Source organism: Austrofundulus limnaeus, unplaced genomic scaffold (assembly GCF_001266775.1).
Source record: "Austrofundulus limnaeus strain Quisiro unplaced genomic scaffold, Austrofundulus_limnaeus-1.0 Scaffold229, whole genome shotgun sequence".
Lineage (NCBI taxonomy): Eukaryota > Metazoa > Chordata > Actinopteri > Cyprinodontiformes > Rivulidae > Austrofundulus > Austrofundulus limnaeus.
The window spans coordinates 384,923-410,466 of NW_013952631.1; the positions used below are offsets into that span (position 1 = coordinate 384,923).

The 25,544-nt window shown below is 39.1% G+C and overlaps 1 protein-coding gene across 1 annotated transcript in view; it reads right to left on the reverse strand.

Moving 5' to 3' along the window:
• nrcamb (neuronal cell adhesion molecule b) overlaps positions 1-25,544 on the reverse strand; it is a gene marked incomplete in the record, with an annotated part of 104,357 nt that overhangs the window by 35,085 nt on the left and 43,728 nt on the right. The window contains 1 exon segment of the mRNA XM_014019740.1: positions 943-1,117. Within this exon segment, the coding sequence (XP_013875194.1) occupies positions 943-1,030 (88 nt within the window).

Genomic DNA, 25,544 nt, shown 5'->3' on the forward strand with positions numbered 1-25,544 from the left:
TTGTATAGTTTTTGATTTTGGTTTATTTTTATTATTGTATATAATATATTTTTTAATGAAATGAATAAATTTTTGAATTGAATTGAAAATTGATATTGAATACCCCCTTTGAGTAAAAATTTGAATTCATTAAACAAATTTGTTTAAAACGGTATTTCAAGTAGTCTTAATCAGATTTTACTTTTAGCTGTGTTTGTCACTGTCACATTGAGAGAACATATGGAAAAAAAGACGCATTTACCAACCATGGAAAAAAACTGTTTGATGACACCTGAGATTAAAACTGTGATCTTTTAATCCTTTATCACATGGCATAGAATCCTTTCAGGATTGTTGTACACCAAAAACCAAGTAAAAACTTCCCAATATGAGAACAGTGCTGCTATTTGTAGCCTAGTGTTATGGCCATCCTTTTCCAGCAGAACAGTATATTGAAAACCTTTTATCATTGCATTCACTGTATGTGTTTATTGCCATGTCAGAGAACTCTGTGCTTATAATGGACTGCAAAACAACTACAAGCTGTTATCTTCCAAAGTTCTGCACAAATAATAAATATGACCCATCTAATGGACACTTGCTGCTGCTGCTGCTGCTGCTGCAGGAGATGATTGCGACCTAGATGCCAAAACACAGCGTGTGAGGAAAATGTGGGCTTATGAAAGTTGATACAATCATTTCTAGATTTAACAATATCAAGGTCTCATGTTTTTCTAATATGGTAGCACATAATCCTCATTTAATTATATAAAACAGTTCCTGTCTGTTGCCTATTTTGCTGTTTATCAAAACACAACAAGGTGGGTCTTGCTGAATAAAAATCACTTTAAATAACCATGTTTACCCACAGAAAACACAAAGTTACTTATTCACAGTAATGTAGCAACAGTATGTCATTCTGATACTTGTCTATTATGCAGTGTGAATTTGTGTTTGACTTACGATCTAATGGGACCTCCAGAGCGATGGTGAGATGTCCCAAAATCAACACCAGCAGCGCTGCATCCATCCTCCTCTTTTCCATCCTCATTTTGTGTCAGAACTGCTCTCCAAATCCACGATGCTCTGCCCTCTCTGCCGCTCAGTCACTCTGTCTGAGGGCACATGCACGCTACAACTTCAGGGAAGAAGAGAAAAGAAAGACAGGGGGAAAGAAAGACCATCAGAGATCGGAGGATAGAAACTACAAAACTGCAGAACACGGCTCTGATAGTTCCAGAGGCTGTGGCCATAGATCAATGCGAGTTGCCATGTACTGCATTTTGCTGGAAGCAATCTTTTTGATCTAGTGCACTCCAGCTGGGATCGACGTGGGCCCACATGGGTTCATTTTGCTCCACTCATCACATGACGCCATTAGGCTTCGCCGTCATGTCAATTCCTACCAGCAGCAGATGACATATCAAGGTTCAACACGAGGGGCACACTTTACATTCCATTACAATTTTACTCTCAGTTTTATCAATTCGAACGAGTGAGGGATTGAGCCTGCAGCAAAGTCATTTGCACCGAGGTCAGTTTTCAGACTCAGAACCATCAGTTCTTCATGACACTGCTGTAGTAGGCAAAGTCAGGTGTGACCAAACAAATGTTAAATCTCTGGCTGTTTAATGGGACAGATGGCACGGATACTACAGGATGCTCTGGTTAAAAAAGTAGGAGTGTTTACATGTTCAATCATCATGATAAAACATTATGTAGCCATTATTTGTCATAAATTTTCTTTGTTACTAAATGATCGACTTTTGTCTTTATCATAGCATTTCTTCAGAATGGTGTCAAATTGTGTTTAGTTAAAAATTGACAAACTGAACACATTCCACACACGGCAGAATACATTTTCACCTGTTGCCTGGCAGCTCAGTGTTGCCACATCACATCTTCTTTTAACAAAAGCAATTGTTTTTTGGGGACGAGGCTAAAATGGAATAAAAGTCAAATGCAAATGTTGACATACTGAGGTAATCAAAACCAGAGTGCAGAACAACCGTCAGTAACTGATAAGCACTAATGCTTTACTGACTTCACAGTAATATAATGATATGAAAGAAATTATTCCTATTTTGTTTGAATGTGCGCACAGTTTTCAGATAATGTGAAACTAAATGAAAGAGGAATCATTTTCTGTCTTTTAATGACTGCAGCCTGACCCGTTTCCTTTCCTTCCTGTCTGTCTTACCCAAGGCAATCGATGGTGTATAGTACTAAAATGTCACAGCTTCATTTCGAGCTCAGGAGCAGCAATTTGCTATGTTATCTCAAAAGCGAATTACCATATTTGGGATATTAACGATGGCTGCAGAGCCCTTTAAAGGCAGAAATGTGTATTAATGTCCTGCCTTTGGGCATCGGGTGGAACAAGGCTTTGGATGGAACTAGAGGCTCAACAGTCAGACCTGGTTCTGGTCTGATGCTTCATGAGGGAACAAATACATTCGTTAGTGCTGCCCTGGGGTCATAATTCAGTTTTTGACCCAAAGCTGGTGTCTAGTGGTGTGGGAAGAAACCGAGGCTAATGTCTGGGACCTCCGGCTTCAAACGCGCCCCTTTTGGGACGGCTGGTATTGTTCGTCCGACTCAGCCAATCCCAACGCTGTGTACGCCAAAGGGCAGGTCCGTCCTGGGATTTGACACACAAAGATCCGGGGGATCATTTCATCGAGCTTTTTCAGAAGACTGCAGGCAGGGGTGCAGAACCTCAACACACTCTCGCTTTTATTTATTTCCAACGCACTGTGAGAAATGTATGCTCCTGAGAAAGAAAGAAAATCCATTCGTGGTTGTGACTGTACTGCAATTACTTCTCTGTACAAGTTTTTTTTTGTTTGTTTTTAAAAGAGCTTGAATTGATCCATTTCAGGTGAAGTTGAAAGCAAAACTCCCTGTGACAGTAGGGGCATAAATGTGATAATTATAAATTTTATGGTGAATCCCCCAAAAGCCTGGAGATTCTTATCTGAAATGGAGCCAGAGCTTCATCCTGGATTCATTTCCCAATTTAATGAGGTGTAGCAGCTCGGCTTCAGCCGGTCAGCATGTGTGTGTCTTTATGTGCCTGTGCTCACTTGAGTGTGTATACAGTGTGTGTGTGTGTCATAATTATCCCCATGAGCTGCAGTGATATGGAGCCAACCACTCACATCCCTGTCACAGCAGGATGACAGTGGGGATTCAAGTGGGGCTTTTAAGACCAACACACCATCCACCAGAGTTGTAATAGTAAAAAAAACTGACTTTACTCTGCTCAAATTATTTCAGTAACTACTCATTCTCTTAAGCTGAACACCTTCCATTTACTGATGGAGTAAAGGGAGGGTTCTGAAACAAGTCAAAGCTTCTCTTTTTCAGACGCACGATTCTTCAATGAGACACAAATATCTATATCTATTGTCAGACCCTCTTATGCATCCTGTGCTGACAGAGATGGGAAAGCCAAAGTCAATAAAGATCCCTTGCTGAGGGCTAGATAAATCCAAAGTAGTGTTTGGAATGCTCTGCCAAAAGCTGTTAGGCAGCTGATAAGATCGAACAGGAAATGGCCTCTTAGAAACAAAACAAAACAAATGACAGGCTGGTAATGACAGATCCACAGGGTCTTTTTAGGCTATTTTTTTCTAAATTGGTATGACTGAGAGGATGATAAAGTCTGTAATCATTTCCCTTTGAAAATTCAATACAGTAATTACAAAGAGGAAAGGCTGACATCTTCGAGGGCACTTAGAAACTTCTATTGTGGTCAGTTTTGATGGTTTAGTGACAGGTATGATTAAACTGCAGGTTATCAATATTTCTTTCAATTTTGACTTAGTAAATGGTCCACACTTATTCTCCTTTATAACATCTCCATGTTCTGCAAAGAACTCCACGATATTTCTTATTCACACACATGGGCAATGTGTTTCTATTATTTACACGCTACACACATAACTGTTTTTCTCACTCATAAACCAGTAAGCATCTGTACAAATAGGGTTTCAGTGTTTTGGCATGTAGCAGGGGCTTGGGATCAAACCCTCAATCCTCTAATCTTGGGCCACAAGTAAAACATGTATGATGCACCTACAACCAAAGATTATCGTCAAAGGTTTTCTTTTTTTCAAATGATAAATGTAGCCAGCAATTGTTACATGATTGTACATAGTCAAATGTTTTGTATAAATAGTCTTTCAGGCTGATGGGAAGTCCATGTGTTGGCTCCCCCCGATAAGTTTAGCTCAGCTGCCATTCATAATCCAAATACAATACATTCTTATCAAATTATAGTGCCTGTGAACAAACACATTTTTTCAACACATTATGCTTCCTTTTTATTTGTCAGATCAGGATGTATAAGCCAATTTTAGTCAAAAATAAACACATTCTTTTTATTTTATCTGCTATAAACTGATTAAAAAGCAGTGTAGACCTTATTTTAACTGTACTCAAGAGCATTTATTAAAATTATAATTTTCATAGATTATAGGTGCTTTGTATTTGTATGCTGATGTAAAAGGCCAGACTGAAATGGCTCTGGGGCCACTAGCGTCTGGCTCTCAGGCCTTATGTTTGTTTTAACTTTCTAATTTGATGAGTAAAATCTAATGTTTACACATGTTTTGGTCTCAAAGAGAAAGAGACTATTTTTGTTACATAGTATTTGCTGAAAACTGCATTGACTGGAAGTTACCACATTATTTTAGGATTTTTCTGAGTAAGGAGCCATCACGGGCAGTGGCGGATGCTGTTCTTTCAAGAAGAGGAAGCTCAATTTCGGCCTACATCATAAAACGTGTCAGTTTATTTATACGTAAATTCTACCCTCTGTTCCTTTTCAAGAAAATGATCTGTGAACCTGTCACAGATCAGTTTACAGCACTTCCAGTCAGCCAGCTCACTTTTTCATACCAGGACAGATGAAAAGATCTGTTACTTTCCCCACCTTTTTCACCAAATTAATCTGAGGAGTTGATCAGCCCTGCTGTTTAACTCTAAGTTTTTCTTCGTAAGGAAGACTATCAAACGGCTTCACCAAAATACGGTCCACAACTTGCTACTGGCGTAAGGCTAGAGTGAAGTGTGTCCGCCTGTGATGTGCTTTGTGACGGTGGAGGGGCTCAGCAGCACCCGCTGGACAGAAACTGCGATAGACGTCAGAAAGAGTGATAGAAGTCAGTCTCCAAACACAAGCAGCTATAAAAAAAAAAAACACCAGAAATAGAAGCTTGATTTGTCGCTAGTCATTAACAAAGAAAATGCTGCTAAAAGGATTAATAAAATCTCCGGTTCAACTCAGAACAGAATGAAACTAAAAAATGCTCCCAAAGATGTTTACACCAAAAGATCACTGATTCGCTTATTTCGCTGTCAATCAACAAGGGATTCAGCCTCAGACAGATCATCCAATCATCATGCAGAAGCTGAGCATCTGGGCTAGCCGAGTCCAGCCCACTGCCCCATAGACCTCCAGAGAAGCTGAGCTTCCCTTGCAGTCTTATGGTACATTTACACCAAACGCGTTTTGAGCATCAGGAGCATCTGGTTTACGTGCAAAGTCAATGGTGGATGCGCATCTAGGGGCGTCTAGAAGCCGAGCAGTGCATCTGGCGCATTTGGAGCAGTGCGGCTCGAAGCAGTGCACGCACAGCACGTCCCAAGCGTCCGCCGCATGAGTTGGAAAATCTGAACTTTTGCTGCTCGACGCGTCGCATCAACCAATCCGAGAGACTCATTTTTCCACGTGACAGTTTCCTGAATGTTGCCCACTAAACCGAAACAGACAAACAGGAGATCTTTACCTGAAACCGAACATCTGCAGTTGGATTTTCTGGCTGGATATATAAGTGCCGATGTGGGTCAGCTGGTCCGGACAAAAAAAAACAAACTATTACCATTACTATTACTATACACTATTCCTTTCATTCTGAAGGGAATAATGTTTTTTAATGCTTTCCTTAGATAGTATATTTTTTAGAATTGTAGACTGATAAACTCTCCATCTATGCTTTGTTTTAGCCGCTTTGCCTTTCCGTGTCACAGGGAAGCTGGTGCCCATCTCCAGCAGTCACTGTGTGAGAGATGGGGGACACCCTGGATGGGTCACAAGTCCATCACAAGGACACAGAGACAAACAACCATTCACGCTCTCACTCACACCTACAGGAGGTACTTTAGAGTTACCAAATAACCACATGTGCATGTTTTTGAACTGTGGGAGAAATCTGGACTTCCTGAAGAAAACCCACACATGCATGATGGGATCATGCAAACTTCACAGAAAGGCCATAGATCAGGAGGCGATTCTGCGACAGTCTTAACAAGGGGTGACAACTCCAATGTGACCCCCATAGACAAACTAGCCTCTTCCAATATTGTTCTTTGCATTTGTAAGTGTAAGTCATGGTTTTTACATCATGAATGTTGCTCTCTTGTATAGTTTTTGATGTAACTGAAAAACTCTATATAGATTTAATTTTTGAGACTAAAAATAATAATGCATTTTTTTATTTTATGGAAATTTAGATTTTCAATGGATTCCAGATGAATTCCTTTTATAAACAATCATTGTGAAATTTGAATTTCAATAATACCATATCACAATTGTTTAAATCAGTTCCACTGAATGAGCTATTGATTCAGGCTTGATGTTTATGATGGACTGCAAAGGTTAGGCATATTTCCAAAAACTGTAGGTGACTTCAGTTAAAAACATATCAGAAGCTGTCAGAAGTAGTCGCAAATACACTAAACCTAAATCAAAATGAGAGCTTCATGATTTGCAAATAGCTACCTTTTATGGAAGGTATAAGCTTTTTGCAAAAAAGAATTTGTAAGAGTACTACAACCAATTACACTCTAATAAACAACCTAATTATTATTAATGTCAGCAAAGTGAAAGGCTGTTATGTTCATTACTGTCTGTAGCTACATGAGACCACCTTCACACAAGTCTTCCTTTTTACTTTGTATGTGAATAAAAAAAACACACTCTTCTCTCTCAAAGCTGCATTGAGCTGCCAGGCCTCTCATTCAGCCGGCCTCTTCAGTTACTTCATTGTCATTTTCCCATAGCCAGCTACTTCACCATCCCAAAACTAATTGGTTTTGTGCACGTCGCCAACACACACAGACGGGCATGTCTAAACACACAGATGAAGGTGTCAGGGGCACAAGGACTGAAAATGGAAGCCAACCATAGTGTGAATGAAAAACAGTCAGCAGGGGGAAAATCCTGGTTTAGTTTTCCTGCTACAAGAACAGATAACACTACATCTCCCGCTTCATGCTAACCTTTATCAAAGATGCTGCCACTGTCTACGCCACACAATCATGATGCAACACTGCAACCCCTGACAGAATCACTGCTGTTGCATCAGTAGTTGACAAATTTTCCATCTTTGATGAAAGATGAGCCTTTCTCTCATGGCAGGCACCCTAATTAACTCCCATAATCAGTGCTATTGATGGCTCATGCATTCTGGGGTTTGTGAGGCCTCGTATGGCCTTAATGGAGCAGCAGGGATCCCCTCCAGGCGAATGAATGGGGGGTATAATGATTAGAATGGCTCCATATTCAGGAACATAGTGATGAGAAAATGGAAATGGTTGGAAGAGTTTATTTTTTTTCCCGACAATGATTCCAATTCATGCCCATAGGACTGCTTGTACTGGAGCTGTTGAGCAGCCAAGAGGGGAGTGAAGAAGATAAAAAGGATGGTTTTTTTATTGGGTTTTCAAAATTGAGAAAATCTAAATTGCAGTGTGAATATGCAATGAGCTTTTCCATCTGCTCAAGTGAACTTTATCAGTAAAGTACATTTGCTTTATTTATCTGATCACTTTGCTTTTTTAGTTTTAGTGAAGAATGAGCAGAGGCATGAATTATAGTCAGAACGCACAGAGCTGGATGCTCATTGGCTCTTGCTGGCCTTTTATCAGCGATTGTTCGATCACAATGGAAATTCCGTAGGCCAGTTTCAGTGTGGGTTTCCCCTAATCTTCTCATTAGCCTTTATAATTGGGAGACCATATGCAAATAATTGGTGAGGTTAACGTATGAACTGGCATCATGTTGTTCATGCGGCTCAGCAGCTCAAAAACAAACCAGAGCCCCTTTATGTGCACTGTACAATGCAAGACAAAGAGAGATCATCAGTCATCAACTCCTCTGTAAATACAATCTGTTGTTCCTATGCTCCTCTTTCAAATCTTTCTTGTTGTTTGGACAATGCTGTCCATAGCTGCATTGGCTTTGATCTACAGAAATCCCATCTACCTTAAATGCAAACCCAAGCTTTTGTCTTGGGACCGTACAGCATTTCCAAAATAAAGCCCAGCCTCAGATGTGGACTTTATGAATCATACAGTGTAAATATAAGCTCCAGTTTGGGCTTTGAGACAACAAAACCTTCACAGGAAGCTTTTAACAGGCAACAAATACCTATTTTTGTTCCTTTTCAGAGCATGCACAGGTGTGTTAAAGATGGCAATGTTCCACTTGAAGCAGGTCCCGCAGGTGCTTCTGCTGGTTCACTGCTGTAGTTTACTGGGATGCTAAAGGGAACTGAGCGATTGTTAAAAGTATTTATTCCACCTGTAGCTTTCCTGCTGTGCTGCATTAAAATATCTGTGAAAAAAGGCTGGTGGCTAATGGAATGAAAACACTTAAACTTGCATCTTAAGAAACTTACATGCAAGTGTTTTTCAAACTAAACACAAAAAATAGGCAAAAGATATACAAATTTTAGATTCTCTTAGTAATTGTTTTTACCTTTCTTATCCAAAGCTGTAAGTGCTATAATAAATCTATGAGTCTCCTGTCTTCGAAACTCCCTCAGCCGTCAGTGTAATACAACTCTTAACACTAATTGACATCTGCTGCTAATGCAACATGTCCTCCAATTTGTTTAGTTCGCTTCTTTTCAGAGGACAGCACATTGGCATTCGTGAAGGTTCCCTCCACATGCACACCAACAACACTCCAGGATTTGCTCCCTGTCCCCTGTGTCCAAATGCTAATCAGTGGCGGCGCCGGTGCTTCTGAGAGAGCCGTCCTGTTTAGCATGCAGATGGAAGCAGCACCTATACATGAAATGGAAATGTTAATAAGGGAATCCTGGCCTAGTTTGGGTTGAATGAAACTTAAAAGTGTTTTTCTCCCATTGTCGCACTGTAGACCAGACATTTAACATGTCTTTTAATCGAGTCATCCCATTACACCAGCATTTTCAAGAGGATCCTCGTGACAGCATCTTGGACTCCTTCTTGCAAAACTGCTGGTTTAGAAAATCTAGCCATCTCAGCTACAGTTGCTCCAACTCTGATCTAAAAGTTTAGAAGACTTCTAAAAACAGATTTAGACTTCAAAAAGATACATTTGGCAGAACGTAGGATTAGAGGTGAACACTGTTGCCCCACAGCTAGAAGGTCCAGGGTTTGATCCCTGATTCGGGCCTGGGGTCTTTCTGTGTGGAGTTTATATGTTTTCATCATGTTTGCTCAGGTTTTCTCTGGGTACTCTGGTTTCCTTCCATCATCTAAAAACATCAACGTTGGGTTGCCTTCAGGCCCAGGCCTTCCTTGCAAAAGAGATCTGTGTTCTCAACGGGATCAGCCTGCTTAAATAAAGATTAATTAACAAAAGCAATTAAGCAAGGTTGGCAAAAAATAATGAGTACAGCTCACAAGTGTTCAAAGACAATTATTTTCATTTTATTTTAAGTGAATTTTACTGATTTAACTAGCTTTGAGACACTTCCACAATATACATTTTGTTTGTGGTGCAGCTCAAATTCTTACTTAGTTTGTATCCTAAATAATGTCTATTTAAATATACTGTATATGTCCAGCTTAAACTCAGGTATTTATGTTATTTTGTCAAAGAAAAACCTGCATTTTACTGTTTCTAAAAATTAACTGATTTGGAGTATTGTGTTATGAAAATATTACTCTATTGTCATTAATTGCCTTCTTTTTATTTCTCTCAATCGAACAAAATTTTTTGATGCTGACCCTGGTTTTCTAACTGCAATTTCTGCGACTGAGGATGAGACATAAAACCAACCTTTTTCAATCAGTGATGAAACCCCAGTTGATGGTCTCTGGCTTTTGTTTCACAATTTTAAGATGTGACTTGCTTGTTTTACAGGTATTCAATTGTTTGTGTGTTTTAAGTACGAGCTATAAAGATTTATCATTTAGATTCAATGTTGTTTAAATGCACTGGAAGATATTCAGGGCTAAATGATGGCTACAACTCCACTAACACTGAACATGATTGCATAATAAGAGTTATTTTATATAGTTTTGGTGCTTCTAGTATTGCTAAATTGTTAATTAATAATTTCAGCAATGTTGTAAAAAGGTAATTTTACAAATTAGGCTTGAGTATTTGTCTAAAACTTGACTTGTACTTGATAACTGAGTGGCTGCCCTTTTAATAATTATTGAGGGAAAGCAGCATAACATTTAATGAGCACTTGTGCTACTAAATGTGACCTTTATTAGAAGAGCCAACAATGTTTAAAAGCTCGTTTTGTATTCCAAACATTTTTTTTCATTTGCAAGTTTGTGCATACATTAATATCCATATTAATGTATTTGTATGAGCATTTGCCTTTTTCTCACACTGAACTAGTGAAGGACAACATGGACAGAGATTAAGTTTGCTTACCCTCTCACATGACTGTGATGGGTGAAGCTATTCATATGCTGAGCAGACATTCATTGTGCTGAGCAAATGCAAAAGAGAGAGAGAGAGAGATGCATGGTGACTGAATCCTTGAATAGCTGAAAGGACTTTCAAAATCCTTGGCATACAACATCACAAGACGCACTTTAGCTGCAAAAACACAACAGTTTAAAAAAATGTGTGTACATAAAACAAATCCCCTGTGGGAAAACATGCAAATCCTTTAAGACAACAACGGAAATGTAACTTGGAATTTAATTTACAAAAATCTCCATAGATTTACAGTTCCGTGAATGATGGAAAATATTTGCTAAATCTAGGCACTCTACATACGCTTTTAGCAAAGTGGAGATGCACAAAATTGCTCTTGAAATTGCACTCTGTATCCGTGACAATTGCCCTAGTGCTTTTAGAGCTTCATGCCCAAAAGTTGTCACACAGGGAAAAAATATAGGGACAAAATAGAATAAAGCCATTTATAAGCTGGGGGAAAATGCTGGACAGAAACTATGATTGTGGCCTCTGACTGGCCAAAAACACAAGAATAAAAACGCCTTAATCTCCTCTGAGTTTTACAAAGGATGTATGATTAGAATCTCAGCTTGGCACTAACTCCACACCGGATGGCTTACTGCATGTTTGAAGTGTCTCTCAGCAGAAGGACTGATATCTGGAGTTTACATTAAGCTTAGAGTCGGGTGTCACAAAAAGAGTCTATGAAGCAGAGAGTGGAGGAAATGTTCACTCCAGGCTCAGACAAACTAGACTGGTTAAATGAGTCCCTGTGAACCATGTTAGCCACAGTAACACAATAAAACTCTGTACATGAATGAGCCATGAGTCAACAGCTTATGTATACCCAGACCTATCTAGAACAGTACAACTGTATAATGAACACTCTTAGTGGTGGGTTTCGAATTGTGCTGATACAGTATGCCAGCAGGTAACTGTTGGTCAATTAGAGCTGTGTCGTGTCTTTTGTTCTGGCAAAAGCTGCCAGCCATGTTCAGATAATAAGTGTGAACACTGACTGTGAGCTGGAACAATCTGTTGCCACACTGAGTAACCAGAACATGTAATGAAAAAGTGAGAAAGTAGCAGGTGGACCACAAGATCTGCTGAAAGGGACACAAATGCTTGGTCCATTTAAAATCTCACAATAAGCCTGCAAAGTTGGCTGAGTTTTTTAGCATGAAAGGGAATTCACAAACATGAAAAACTTTGGTTTCTTTATAATTTAATAACTAAAAGTAGGTCTGAAAAACAACTAAATACATTTTGAAATAAGTACAAATACTGTAAGGTTGCATGATGAAAGTGCTGTTTGTCATCATATGTTTCCATTCAATGACAAAATTTGTGTTCTGAATTTGACCCATTACATGAGATATTCCGAAGTAGAGGAATGGGCAGCTATGTGAAAACCCAGGAAACAGTTAGAGAATAGGTGTCTTGCTCAAGAACATCACAACATATTGGGAAGATGAGGAATCCAACCTGCAACTGCCCTACCACCGTGCCACATTTGATCTGATAAAGATCAATCTTCATCAGTTGCATCAATACATCTTAGAGAAGTCAGCAATCCATAGCTTGGCCAATAAGGACAAACAATCATGCACACCTACGAGTACTAACAGTAAATTTTGGGATTGCCAAGTAAACTGACATGCAACTTTTTAGGTTGAGGGAGAAAACCTTGCAAACTTCAAGAAGACTTCAAGACTTAAGATTTAAACCAACAGCCTTGGTGATGTGAGGCAACAGGGCCAATTATTATTTTTGTACCACTTGTTCAATAAATGAAATAAGTTTATGTCTAAAATGATACATGTAAGAAATAGATCATATGCATTCAGTAGATGTATCCTACTGCACAACGTCAACTTTGTGATCAACATTACTTAGGCGTACTTGTTTCATTTCAAATGAGTCTCTACTACGGCTGGGTAATAAACCAACAACAAAATATATTGTGACAGACATGTGAGCAACATCAATAGAAAATTTGTCTGATAGAATGTTGATAATTTAACTGAACTCCAATCCAGAACCGCACTGCAACTTTGGGGATGTAGGAAGAGGAAAGGCTTTAGCTGTTTGATCTCTCACAGCCCAGTTAAGCAAGGTTGGCATCAACTCACTCACTCTTTGGTAAACTAGCAACAACCTGTTGTGTAACATGTGCAGCAGTAGTTTCATGTTTTACCTCAAAGCTGCTTCAAAATAGGATAAGGAATGACGTAGATTGAAAGAAGAAAATAAGTGCAACAGCTGCAGAGGAAGTAGCGAAAAAAAAGGAAAAGTCATGCCAGGAGTTTGGCGGTATTAATCAGCCTTTCTTCTCTTGGTCCTTATTTTAAATATGTAAAACAAAAAAACTAATTAAGACTTACCAATAACCACTGATATGAAACACTTACAGTGGTCAAATTTTCAGCCATATCTCACAGCCCTAGTCTCTAATGCTTTTTATTTATTTTTTATTTATTTTTTCTGCTCTCTTCATTGTTCATCACTTGTCTCATCAGCCCTGACGGTCGCTTTGCATAGCAAAACCACCAAGCAGAGTTGTGCAGAGGAAGCACACAAACCAAATATGGACATAGGTATTCGTAAATTTCTATAAGCTGCAGGCAGATGATCAAATTGTTACGACTACAGAGCATCGCAACAGGTTTCAAAGCTTCTAAAATTCTGTTTTAGCAGTTTCAACAGCAGTTCACATGTTGCATGTTCTTATAGACCTGATTTGAAATGCATCTGAGACATTAAGTTACTCAAAAATATTGTTCATATATATTTGAAGCATGCATTTTTAACAACCACAAAAGATTTCAGAGGTTTAATTGATGCTGAACAAATGTCAGCATGTTAAAGTTCCCCAAGTTGCTATGTACAAAGCACACCATAGGAATTTTTGTTGCTACATAAATGTCAATGTCTTGGATGGTATCGGGCAATTAGAATTTTTAATCAGAAGGCAAGCCTTGACAAGAAGTCAATGTAGCATGCAAGTGATGAGAAGTATTTTTTATACAATTATTTTCAACAGAAATCAATGCATACCTGCTTCTGTGGTGAAGGAAATAAAAGAATATCTGTAAAATTATTCAAACGTGTCTTCTTGTCAGTATGAAATTTGATTTATTTCGTTATGCACAACACAAAACAATCACTGACATCATCAAAGCCAAGCTGTTGGTGTGGGCAGGAAACAAAGATGTGAAATCAGAAAAACTAAGTATGAGCAATGATTCTGAGATGAAATTTTTGCTTCAACTGCACGCTACCACAGCGTGTAACCTAAAAGTATCACAAATCTGTGAGAAAGTAAGCTGTGAGAAAACCCATCGCAGGTGTACAGAGGCAGTGAGTTAGGGTTGATGAATGCCACCTCGACATTCATGGCGCACAATAGACCTCTCCTACAGTTCTCTCGTCCTCATCGTCCTCCAACAGTTCTTTCTACTCCACCCCACCTGTGCCTGTGAAAGGTCAGCGTAGAGGAGGGTCTTCACCCCCCCGGACCCATAGCTACCACTCCACAATCATCCACAACACGGGAGCTTAGCGCCAGGAAACTCAATCAAAGAGGGGCTTCAGAGGGCTAGAAACCTCTCAAACCCTCTATTGTCTCCGGAAGGTTTCCCCACCCTGTGGACTGGTTTATATGTAACACTGTAAGAGGAGTTGCTCATTACTGGCGGTCCCGGCTTTCACTTTGTCTCTTTTGTGTTGCATGTAGAAGAATCCAGTTGCCCAGCTGGGCCAATAGAAGAGAGTGCAGCTATGTAAAAAAAAAAAAAAAAGAAAGAAACGATGAGAAACGAATTTCCTGAAGTGGATGATGGTAAGAAACATACATGGCACATGAATAAGATGCTGTGTGTTCACCTTGGGGGTTTGACATAAAGGAAACAATTCAGTGTCACCGTCACAATGGATGAGAATTTAAAATTCCAGTTTAAAACTGACCATTTATCCCACAAGGTAGAGTACTGACAGACAGAAACGGCACACAACAACGTGGGTGAATGTCAGAGCAATCCATTATCACATAAAGAAAGCACTATGTAACACCACCCCCTCGCCTCCCATTCTTTTAGCCCCTCCTCGACTCTATTCACATACAGCAGGTGAATACAAATCTTTTCCCCTTCGCTGCTTTCCAAAGGGGCTTGCCATCCAATTTCAGATGTAGAGAAGACAAACAATGGTCCTTTCAAAGTGTGAGAAAATCAAACCAAGGTCTTTATTATTGAAGGAAACAATTAGAAGATATACCTGCCTTAATGGTGAAGCGGTTTTTAAAAATGGATAAAAAGTGTGTGCTTTTTATAATGTTACATATTTACACTTTAAATTTAGAAATGGCACAAAATGGTTCACAGATGCAAAATTGTAACATATTATTATTTGGAAAAATGTGTTATAATGACCAAAGTAAAATGAAGCTGAGTGGTCACAAGATGTTTTTTATTCACCTTAAAAATTTAGACTCAGTATTAGCAGTTTAACAGAAAACGTGCAATGTGTTGAATTTATTACCTGTTGTTTAGCTTCTCTTATTTCTTATTGGACCTCTAATTGCAGTTCTTGTTTCTACAAGAATAAAAATGATGCAGAGGAATTAAAATAAACTAAACTAATGTGCTATTTAAAATAAAAACCTGGAATTTCTTGACAGAATTAATATTGTCAGTCGCCCTTCATGCCAGAGTTTTAGATAAATTGCAGCTGTTCTGATCGCAATACGATACGATACGATACAATGCAATGTGAAGCAAAGCGATGCAAAGCGATGCGATACAATACGATACAATACGATACGATGCGATGCAATACGATATGACTTTATTGATCCCTTTGGAAAGTTCTCTCAGGGAAATTATATTTCCAGCAGCAACAAAGTGTAGAAGAGGAATAAAAACTAATCTTTAGAATGTTAAAAATCAAACCTTGAGAATAACATTAGCTTGAACAATATTACAAGATGTCAAATTCAGAGTGTAGTGTATGTTGTGAATGAGTCTCAGCGACGACCACATCAAATTTAGCCAGAGGCAGCCACTTTGAACTTAGTTGACTCAAAAGTTTTTTATTTGTAGATGTACATCCAGTTCTTATATATGTAAGTCCAGTATCAAGCCAGTGGTTCAAGAGATATTTTGCTAAATGACAGACAAAAAAACAGGCACAGACACACTATTGGCAGTGAGCAGTAATAACAGAAAAACTTTATCTTTACAATTAACCTCAATAGTCATAACACAGTGTCTCACTGTGTTTAATTATGTTAACATATTTACTACAAGGAGAAAAAAAACATTATTTAAAATCCTAAAATTTTGGCCTTAATTATATTTCTCTCTTATGATTTTGTCTCTGTGCATTTGGCAAAAAAAATGTGGTTAACTATTGACTACCTAATTTCCCTCTGGGATCAATAAAGTATTTTTGAATTGAATTTTGAATTTGAATTGATTTAATATGACTTTTATTTGGGGTTTTAAGTGACATTGACGATATTCAAAGTTTTAAATCAACTCCAGTTTAAAAAGACAATTGGAACAGCTGTGTTTCAGCACTCAGATTTTCTTAGTGTATTTGATATACAGCGACCAGGAACCCACACTTATTCAAAGGTCTAGCTTTCCTTGAAGGAATACACATCTCCTGTTGCTTTTCATAGCAGAGCTTTAACTCAAACTGGCTGCCAGAGCCGTGCATAACAACCCATATCTTGAGATGTGGTAATGCTTGGAGTATTCAAAAGCTAATTAGTTGTTGATGTGCATCCAGAGTAATTTCTGTGAGTTTCATTAAAATTCATCTGGTGGTTCATGAGATTTTGGTAACAGACACACATGCACATCAACACGAACAAACACTTTCACCTTTCAGCATCAGGAGATTTAAAAAAAATACATTTTACCTGCTAGGATTAACATGAGCAGGATGAATGAGAATCAACACCAACAAACAATAGCTTTTCATTTTAAAATTCCTTTTTAAAGTCTTTGGATTGAATGGCTGAATAACTGAACCTGGTATTTTATGAGCCTAAAAACTTGCAATCAACCAAAATATAGTAGCAAGAGAAAATAACATTTCCCTGAAATAATATTTTCTCCAGAAGTATTTAATTTAATTTAATCTTTAATTTACCAGGCAAGACATTAAGATCAGCTTCTCATTTACAGTTTTGGGCTCAGCAAAATGTGTAGTAATGTGATGACCAAGTTTTGAACTAAATGATTCATCAAATTAAGGAGTGTTTTGGAGAAAATAAAAAGCCCCTGGTGGTGAGCAGTTGATGGAAACTGCTGGCGTCTTGTCAAGATTTAATCTGAACATGTTTCTAACTGTTTCTTGGGTGTGGATGATTGATGTGTTCACTAATGAGCACTGAAGAAACTAACAAAGTGTTAAGGTTCTCATGAAGGAACATCTTTTATGCCCTTTCCAACTCTTTATGCTACAGTTTTCAGGATTTTTACACCCAGAATGTAGGCCAAATCTACAACTTTTCAGGTATTGTGATATTTTCTCCAATTTCATCCATCAGCTGGAGAGTTTGAGTGAGCAGGGCCGGAGTTCTGCCTCTACCGATCATCTGGCTCCATCAGAAATAATGACCCCAACAAGAACTGCTCCATCAGCACCTGATCTGTCAGACAGTATTTCCAGCGGAAGTACACATCCATTTAACAGTAACAGTCCACCCTGCTTCCAGGAACAGCCTCTGTCATGTGCCTGCATTTGGTGGGATGAGACGAGTCACTAATGCAGGAGAAATGTCTGCTGAGTGTTGGATAATGGTTGGTTGAGGTTTTAGAGGAGCTTTCTCAAACTGCCACTGTCACTCAATGCAAGTATACTGCACAGGGAAATGCTGACACCGAAAGGTTGAACATGTAACTTCAGGTTGTTTGTCAAACTGACCTTATTTTCATTCAAGCAGGGTCTTTTAGCGTTTGGAGGGGTTTGCAACAATATTTAGAGGGATAGTTCAGATCATTTTGAAGTTTAGCTCTTTGGAAAATATTCTTTGGAATATTAGCTGTTGAGGACAGCTCTAAAAAAACAATAAAAAACAGAAATAGTCTGAGGTAATTAATATTATGTTCCATTCAGTTTTGCTCTACATGGTTACTTTAAGGGATGCACCGATAGTGGTACTGGGTATCAGGCTCGATACCAATATTTTTAGAAGTACTTGAACTCGTTTGATACACTGAACCGATACCATTTTTTTTGTGTGGACATTCATATTTTAAATACAACCTCCATTAGACTCCAGTGTGAATGCTTCATGCCATCGAAGTGACACGAATGCATAGACGATGAGGTGACGTCACATACGTACAAAAAGGAAACCTGTGGATTCTACATGCTAGCATGTTGATTCTAAAGTTAAGCAATCAGAGCAAGTTAGATAATTATCTGACATGCTTGTTTAGATCACTGTTACATTTTAATCTGCCTCTGGTTGGCTGCTCCACTGAAACGTGTATTTATGGAACGAGAACGACCCAGAACTTTAGTATCGACACGGTTCAACAACATTACTATCAGATGTTTCTATGGGTTCTCAGTCATCCAGGACATGGAAAATTCAATAAAAAAGACAAAGCAACTGGACTTCTGCTATGTAGCTGAAAACATGTGGAGCTACAACTGCATGACTCGAGGTTAGTATCATTATTACTTGTATCAATGTGTTTACCCACACCTCACAGATGTAAAAGTCTGATGAAATGCAACATGAGCATTTAGACTGAGGTTCTCTTTGACAAAAATCAGATACGTATCTAATTTAGTGGGTTCAAATTTTAAAAGTATGTTTTTTTAATAATGTGTAATGTTTATGTGATGTTCTAACTCACTCGTATCGGTACTCAGTATCAGCAAGTACACAAACTGAAGTAGTCGTACTTAGTTTGAGAAAAACTGGTATTGGTGCATCCCTAGTTATTTTAGTTAAAATATTATGATATTCCTGCCTAAAGTGTTCCCTAGATTGCACTGAAAGGTCCACAGCTAACTGCTGCTGTTTACACTCACAAATAACAATAACAGTAAATAAGTGTAATGCAAATGGACAGTGGTGTAAGTAATTTATTTACCATGAATATACAAAACCACTGCTCAAACCACTGTGGCTCAATGGTTAGAGCAGTGGTTCTTCAATGAGAGAAGTGGAGGTTTGATTCCACCAGTTACAAGTTGAAATGTCTCAGGGAAAGACAATGAACCCCTCATGCCTTAGATGTGCCTTGTCTTAAGCTCATAATACACTCTATAGAACAATTTGTTCAGACTATCTTTGCAGAGGTTCAGTGTGCTGTAATAATGTGTGTGGATGTGTAGAGGGCACAGAGTGTGTTGTAAAGTTCTTTGAGTAGCCTAGTTGGCCAGGAAGGCACTACATAAGTACAGTCCATTTTCCTGATGGCATTTATATAAACTGCTATAAAATGTTTGAAACAGGAGATGATTTATGAGAGCAGCAATCTGTTTTTGTTATGGAAGTAGCACTTAGAATTAAACTCTAGATTTCCAAACTGCCGTTGTTCAAAAAGTTGTTTACATTAGTGAAGACATTAATTGTTTATAAGTTTTCCACAAAACCTCTTTTCAAAAAAATGTAACTCTCTCAGTAATGCTAAATATGTCATAATTAGGGATGCACAATGTTTCATAAATCAGTTTGCAATGTTGTTATCAATATTTCAAAGCATTGCAATAGATTGTAGACCAACTGCATTCCAATTACATTATATATTAGGAAACTGGATGGATCCTCTATACCTTAAATATCCATTGTTGATTTGAATGTAAGTGGCAGGAATACTACAGTATATTCAGTTTTGTGTTTTAAAGACTTAAAAACAGGAGTAAAGAAAATGTGGGTTTATTGCAACTAATATCCATATCCCAATGGTAAGCAATAATATTCTAATCACAAGTTTTTTATTATTGTGTAACCCCACTAACATTAAAGCCAAAACTATTTTGTTTCACATGATAATACACAATAGAACCTGCCAGAACAAATTAATGTCAACCTTGCTGAATTCCAAAATTTATCTACTTATGATGCTACCTGATTAGTGAACTAATAATGAAGAATAAATGGGAAGAAAAATAACATGCTTGTATATGGACACTTGGTATTATTTACAAAAAGGTAGAAATGCAAAGGGAAATGTTTGCTTGCTTGCTATTTCAGTGAGCTGTCACATTTTATTTTTTACTCTCTCATTCACAGAAGGTAGAGGTTTCTCATTAGAATTGGCTGAGATGCAGGTGAGCCAGGGGTTACATCTAAATTCAGGCATTTGTATTCCTCAACACCCAGAGAGCAGGCTGTTTGTAGTGATGAGCAGATAGACTTGGCCTTGAACCAGGGTCCTCGTCTACCAGTCACATAAATTATTTGGTTTCTTAAAGGCCATTCCAAACATATCAAGCCCACTAGCTTTAAATGGTGTGAAGACAATCTTCTCTATACTGAAGCCACATCAATACTCTGATGAATCAGACCTCAGGTGTGTGAAATAAAAAAAAAAAAGACTGGCAGGCATTTCAGGATTAATACAAAGGCCTTGATCATGCAGCCTGCCAGGCCAGGTTTAGGCCAAGCTAAGTAAACTTATCCCAAACTGGTTTAAAATATTGTTGTCTAAAAGAAAAGAAAAGGAACCAATTTTTTTTCTTTAAAAAAATCAAATATTTGTCTTTCAAACTAAAGTGTAAGATGAAAAGATTTTATATACATCTTATATTTCTGCTTAAATTTAAATTTGAAGCCAATGCCAAAAAGTAATTAGCTAAACTAAGCATTAAGCCTGGAAGCAGGAATTAACAGCTATCCTGGCCAAAGAAATTGTTCCAGTTTTTGATGCTCATAATCCACAACCTTTATTTCAGGCTGGACCAGACAGAAGTGGGAATGGAGGCTAAAACAGGGCCTTGAGAAAGATTGAGCAGATGAAAACAGAGAAGACGGAGAGATGCAGCTCAGATACAGAACAGGCTCCAGGCTGTCAGTTCGAAGCCACAAAGCCAACTTTCCCCTCATCCCTGAAAGACAGTGAAGAAGAGCAGAAGTCCCTCAAATGAGGCCTCACTGAGAATCTTCTCAGCCTTCAGCTTGTTTTTCGTCTCTCACTGTCTTTGTATCCATCTATTTATCTACTTGTTTATTCGTGTCTTTCACTCCAACACTAGCCATGTCTTCCTGCCTCTCTCTCCCTGTCTGTCTTTGCTTCTCACATACACACAGATAAACACACAAAAAAAAAGCTGGCACACTCACAGAGACCTCCTTTCACACATGCAGTAGACGTAACATACACGGACAAGACTGTTGACACAAGGACCAGTCAGAGAATTGTCAAGCTTGTATCAAAGAGGCACCTTAGAAATATCTCGATGCGTTCGTCTGAAACGTTGTGCGCTGGGAGCAGCCCAGGAGCTCTTTGCAAAGGCAGAAATCGCCCCACTGATCTGCAGCTCGTCTGATCTCGGAGCTGCTGTTCTGAGATCTGATGAGCTGCAAGGCTTCATGACCAAATGTGAGAAAGAAACCACTCCGCATGGCAAACTGCTCAGGTACACCGGCACTCTAAACCACTGAAATGTGGTGGTACAGAAGGATCAGGAAACCTTTTGGTTCTTGCATTTGATTTAGAGTGAATTATTATATCCTGATAAAAACCAGACCCTCGTCCTTCACTTTGCTTCATACAAGGGTCTGGACTAGCGGCTATAGAAAAGTAATTCTTGCTGGAGGCGTGGCCTCTGTTGTAGTTTAAAATGATTGGATCGATTGGCCACGACGTATGTCATTGTGAAGGAGGCTAAGCTAAAAAGCTAACTGGAAATTGCGTGCACTATAAACAACCCTACTGAGAGGAAAGAAGTACCGAGCAGAACGAGACGATTGTAAATGAGAGCTGCTGCTTTGTCAGACAAATTTTATTTAATTTGGAAGCCTTATCAACACGGACTGGCTTCATTCACTTCCTCCACTGCCTTACGCTAAACTAACTAGCAGACATTGCGCAGAAAATCGACGTCGTTCAAAACTCCGCCTTCTGTTTGCTGATTGGCTAGTGTTGGGTACCGAAACTCGGTTTCAGGTATGGCACCGGGGCGAACATCCACGGTAGTACACAGACCGAAACACAACTCTAATTTCGGTGCTTTTTTTCGGTGCCTCAAAGAAAGCTGTTAATTTGCGCCCTCTGGTGTTCACTGTTAAGCGTGACAGCCTTGGCACACAATCTCCACGGACTCTCTTGTACGTAGTTCGACTCGGCTCGGTCTCGGCCCAGTGCGTCTCCAAGCATGCTCCACAGACGCGCTATCTCAGAACCTCCTCTCTGGTGGTTCGGGTAGAAGCGAGTACAGCACGCTTATGATTTGAACGTCAGCAGAATTCTGCCCGTGGATTAACTCTTGGACTGACTGACAGCAAGTTTCCCCCTGGAGAGAACTGATTTTGTTTAGGAATATGAGCGTGCGGCGCAATATGAAGACATGGTGAAATAAAACTGCCTTTTTGAAAAAGGCAGAACTTGTAAACACTTCCTGGAGAGAGGTGAAGGAGACGAAGCTGAGTAGATCACAGGAGGTTTCGAACAAACTGGCCGCCCACGGTTACACAAGCACTTAGCTAAACAGCACCGTGATAATWAATAAATAAAYAAAAGTGAAGTCCGAACGGTAAGACAACAATGGCTTTTTTATTTTAATTTATAATTATTTTTAACACAACAGTTGAAGTCGCTGAGGATGGTCCGCACTTTATCACACCCACTGCGTGGAGACACACGGACTCTGAGCAGAACCGACCCAACTCAAAGTCAATCGAATAGAACTGAGTTCATGGAGAGGGGCTAAACAGGTGCCGCTGCAGTTAACAGTTGTTTATTATATATTATAGTCGAGATGTCAAAAGCAAAATGGTCCAAAGTGTGGTGACATTTTACAAAGTAAGATGCAGAAACTTCCACCTACAACAAATGCTTTAAGAATATTTGGTGCAAAGGCAAATTATTAATGGTTTTAATTTAATATGTTGGTCAATTTCAAGTTTGACTTTGCATCAGAAATAGTCATTGCTTCAAAAACCTCTGTGTGAGTGTGTGTGTTTTATTTATTTATTTTTAAAGTACCGATTTAAATACCGTTTAGGAACCGGTACCGTTTTGAAAGTATCGATTTAGCACCGGTATCGAAATAAACCATTTCAATACCCAATGCTATGACTGGCCCAGGTAAAATAAACTACAAGCAGACACTGCACAGAAAATTGACGTTCTGTTCTCTGATCGGCCCGGACAAAAATTCTCCCGAAGAAATCCTTGTCTATGGGAGAAATCCCAGACGGAGCAGTGAAGGGAAACTAGAACTGAGCGGAACAGTGTAGGAAGGCAAGGGCCAGGCTAGAATTATCACATTACATACATTATTTTCCTTCTATATTAAAAACATAATACTGATGGACTAATACAAAGTAAACTCCTGCTTCACATAATCTTTTTTGTAGGCCTATTCCTAAGATTGTGTGGGATAGCTGCTGAAGAATGGTTTATAGTAAATGGACTGACCTTCAGCCTCCAAAGTACTTTACACTACAGACATTCACCCATCCACACAAATTCACACACTGATGATGGACAGTGGAGACACTGTACCAAAACCAAAATGAGAAAATAGGCGGATAAAATCCTGTTGCAGTAATAGGCTGCAGTCAAATTGGAACAAGTGATGCAGCTGAAAGTCTTTGTCTTTTCATGAACTTTCAAAGACTCAGACATCATTAAGGCTGTGTCATGTCACCTGCATGTACAGAATATTTATTTAATTAATTTCTTCCACGGGCGGCACGGTGGCTCAGTTGGTAGAGCTGTTGCCTCTCAGCAAGAAGGTCACCAGTTCAAATCCCGGTCCGGGGACCTTTCTGGGTAGAGTTTGCATGTTCTCTCCGTGCATGCGTGGGTTCTCTCCGGGTACTCCGGCTTCCTCCCACAGACCAAAAACATGACTGTTAGGTTAATTGATAACTCTAAATTGTCCCTAGGTGTGAGTGAGAGAGTGAATGGTTGTTTGTCTCTATGTGTGGCCCTGTGATGGACTTGCGACCTGTCCAGGGTTTACCCTGCCCCTTGCACTGTGACTGCTGGATATGGGCACCAGTGACCCACGTGACCCTGAAAAGGAAGAAGCGTGTACAGAAAATGGATGGATGGATGGATAATTTCTTCCACTGAGAAAACTCATGAGTTAATTATTTTTTCTATTATTGAAATTATGCTTGCATGCTGCTCTATGCTTACTCAAATACAACTGCTGAGCTGCGATATAAAATTTATAATGTTCATGAAATGAATCTGGATTTAATTATAAGTTTTGGCATTGCAAAAATGCATATCTATCTAATGCCGTAGGTATATTTTTAATACCTCCCTTGACTGATGAGTTGAACAGTTTATTTAAGACAGCGCCGATGTGTTGGATTAAAAACAAAAATGGCAGATACAGTATAATACTGTAGTTTCCAAATACATGCTGATACATTTTTTGAAAAAGAACCCAAAAATCAGTTTCAAATTGCTTCAGATTCCAAACTCATTCCCATCATCGGTTGTACCAGCAGAGGCACATTTTGGATCCCCAGTCTTATTTCCCACCCCACCCTATTTGACATCAAATCACTCCCACACGCCCTGTGAGAGAAACTGGTGAAGTACAGCAGCATGGAGGTAAACAGAAACCTCTGCGGCCTTCTGTTGGAGGGCCATGGGCCTGAATACAGCTGTTCACAATAGACACTTCACGCCTCACTGTGTTTCAAACCAAAAATTCCGTCTGCAGCTCCAAAGTGTGTCCCTCTGTGATTCAGCCATTGAAAACCGTAGACTCAGCTTCCCAGGCCCGCAGCACGCATTCACAACAACAAGCAGCCGCCACAGTGTGATGACATGGGTGAAATGGAAAGAATTGAGAGACAAACAGACTGAAAAGCAGAGGCAGAGTGGAGGATCAGAAATGTATATCTCACTGGGCTGATTGTTGGAGACTAGTTGGTGACTCAACATTATTGGAAAGGAAAAAAAGCTAATTTTGTCTTACTTAATTCGGAGTTTTTGCGACTAACCAGCAAGCTGTGTATCTGTGTTTTGAACAGATTGATTTTTTAAAATGTTTTTTATTGCAAATTTCATGTGCACGGCTTGCAAAATTGTATTCTAGGCCACTCGTATTTGAAACCACTTTGGCTGCCACCCCCACATTTATGATGTTATTTACTGGAGTACACTTTTGAAATGATGACAGGCAGATCCAGATCAGTTTTTTAATAATTATTATTTATCAGTACCGGAGTTTTTAGGCCTGAACTTGTAGGCTGCAGCTCAGGTGCTTTGTGTTAAAGGAGAGCTCCTGTGCAGTTACTAAAACACAGCTCAGTGACATGCCACTGTAATAGGCCCACAGATGGATAAAGTGGGACTAAGCCCTCCTGCTGATACAAATAAAACGATGGATCTGACAGAGGAGGCAGATCAGCTTTGAAACATTTTAGTCTGTTACCTTTTGACTTTGCTAGATTGATACGGTGCGCTGTGAGACTAGCGTAAAATAGCTCCTTCACAGTCCAGTGGTTGGTGGACAAATTTATCACTTCACTCAAAAAGCATTGGATCAACTCCCTCTCAGCACAGCAAAATCAGAGAATGAGTCAGAGGTCAGTGAGGGTTTCTTAGATTCCAGTTCTCCGGGTTCTAATGTATCCTGGGATCTAAGGATGCAGGAAGATTCTTTAGGTTATAAAACCATCATTAAAGAAGGTTTTACCACA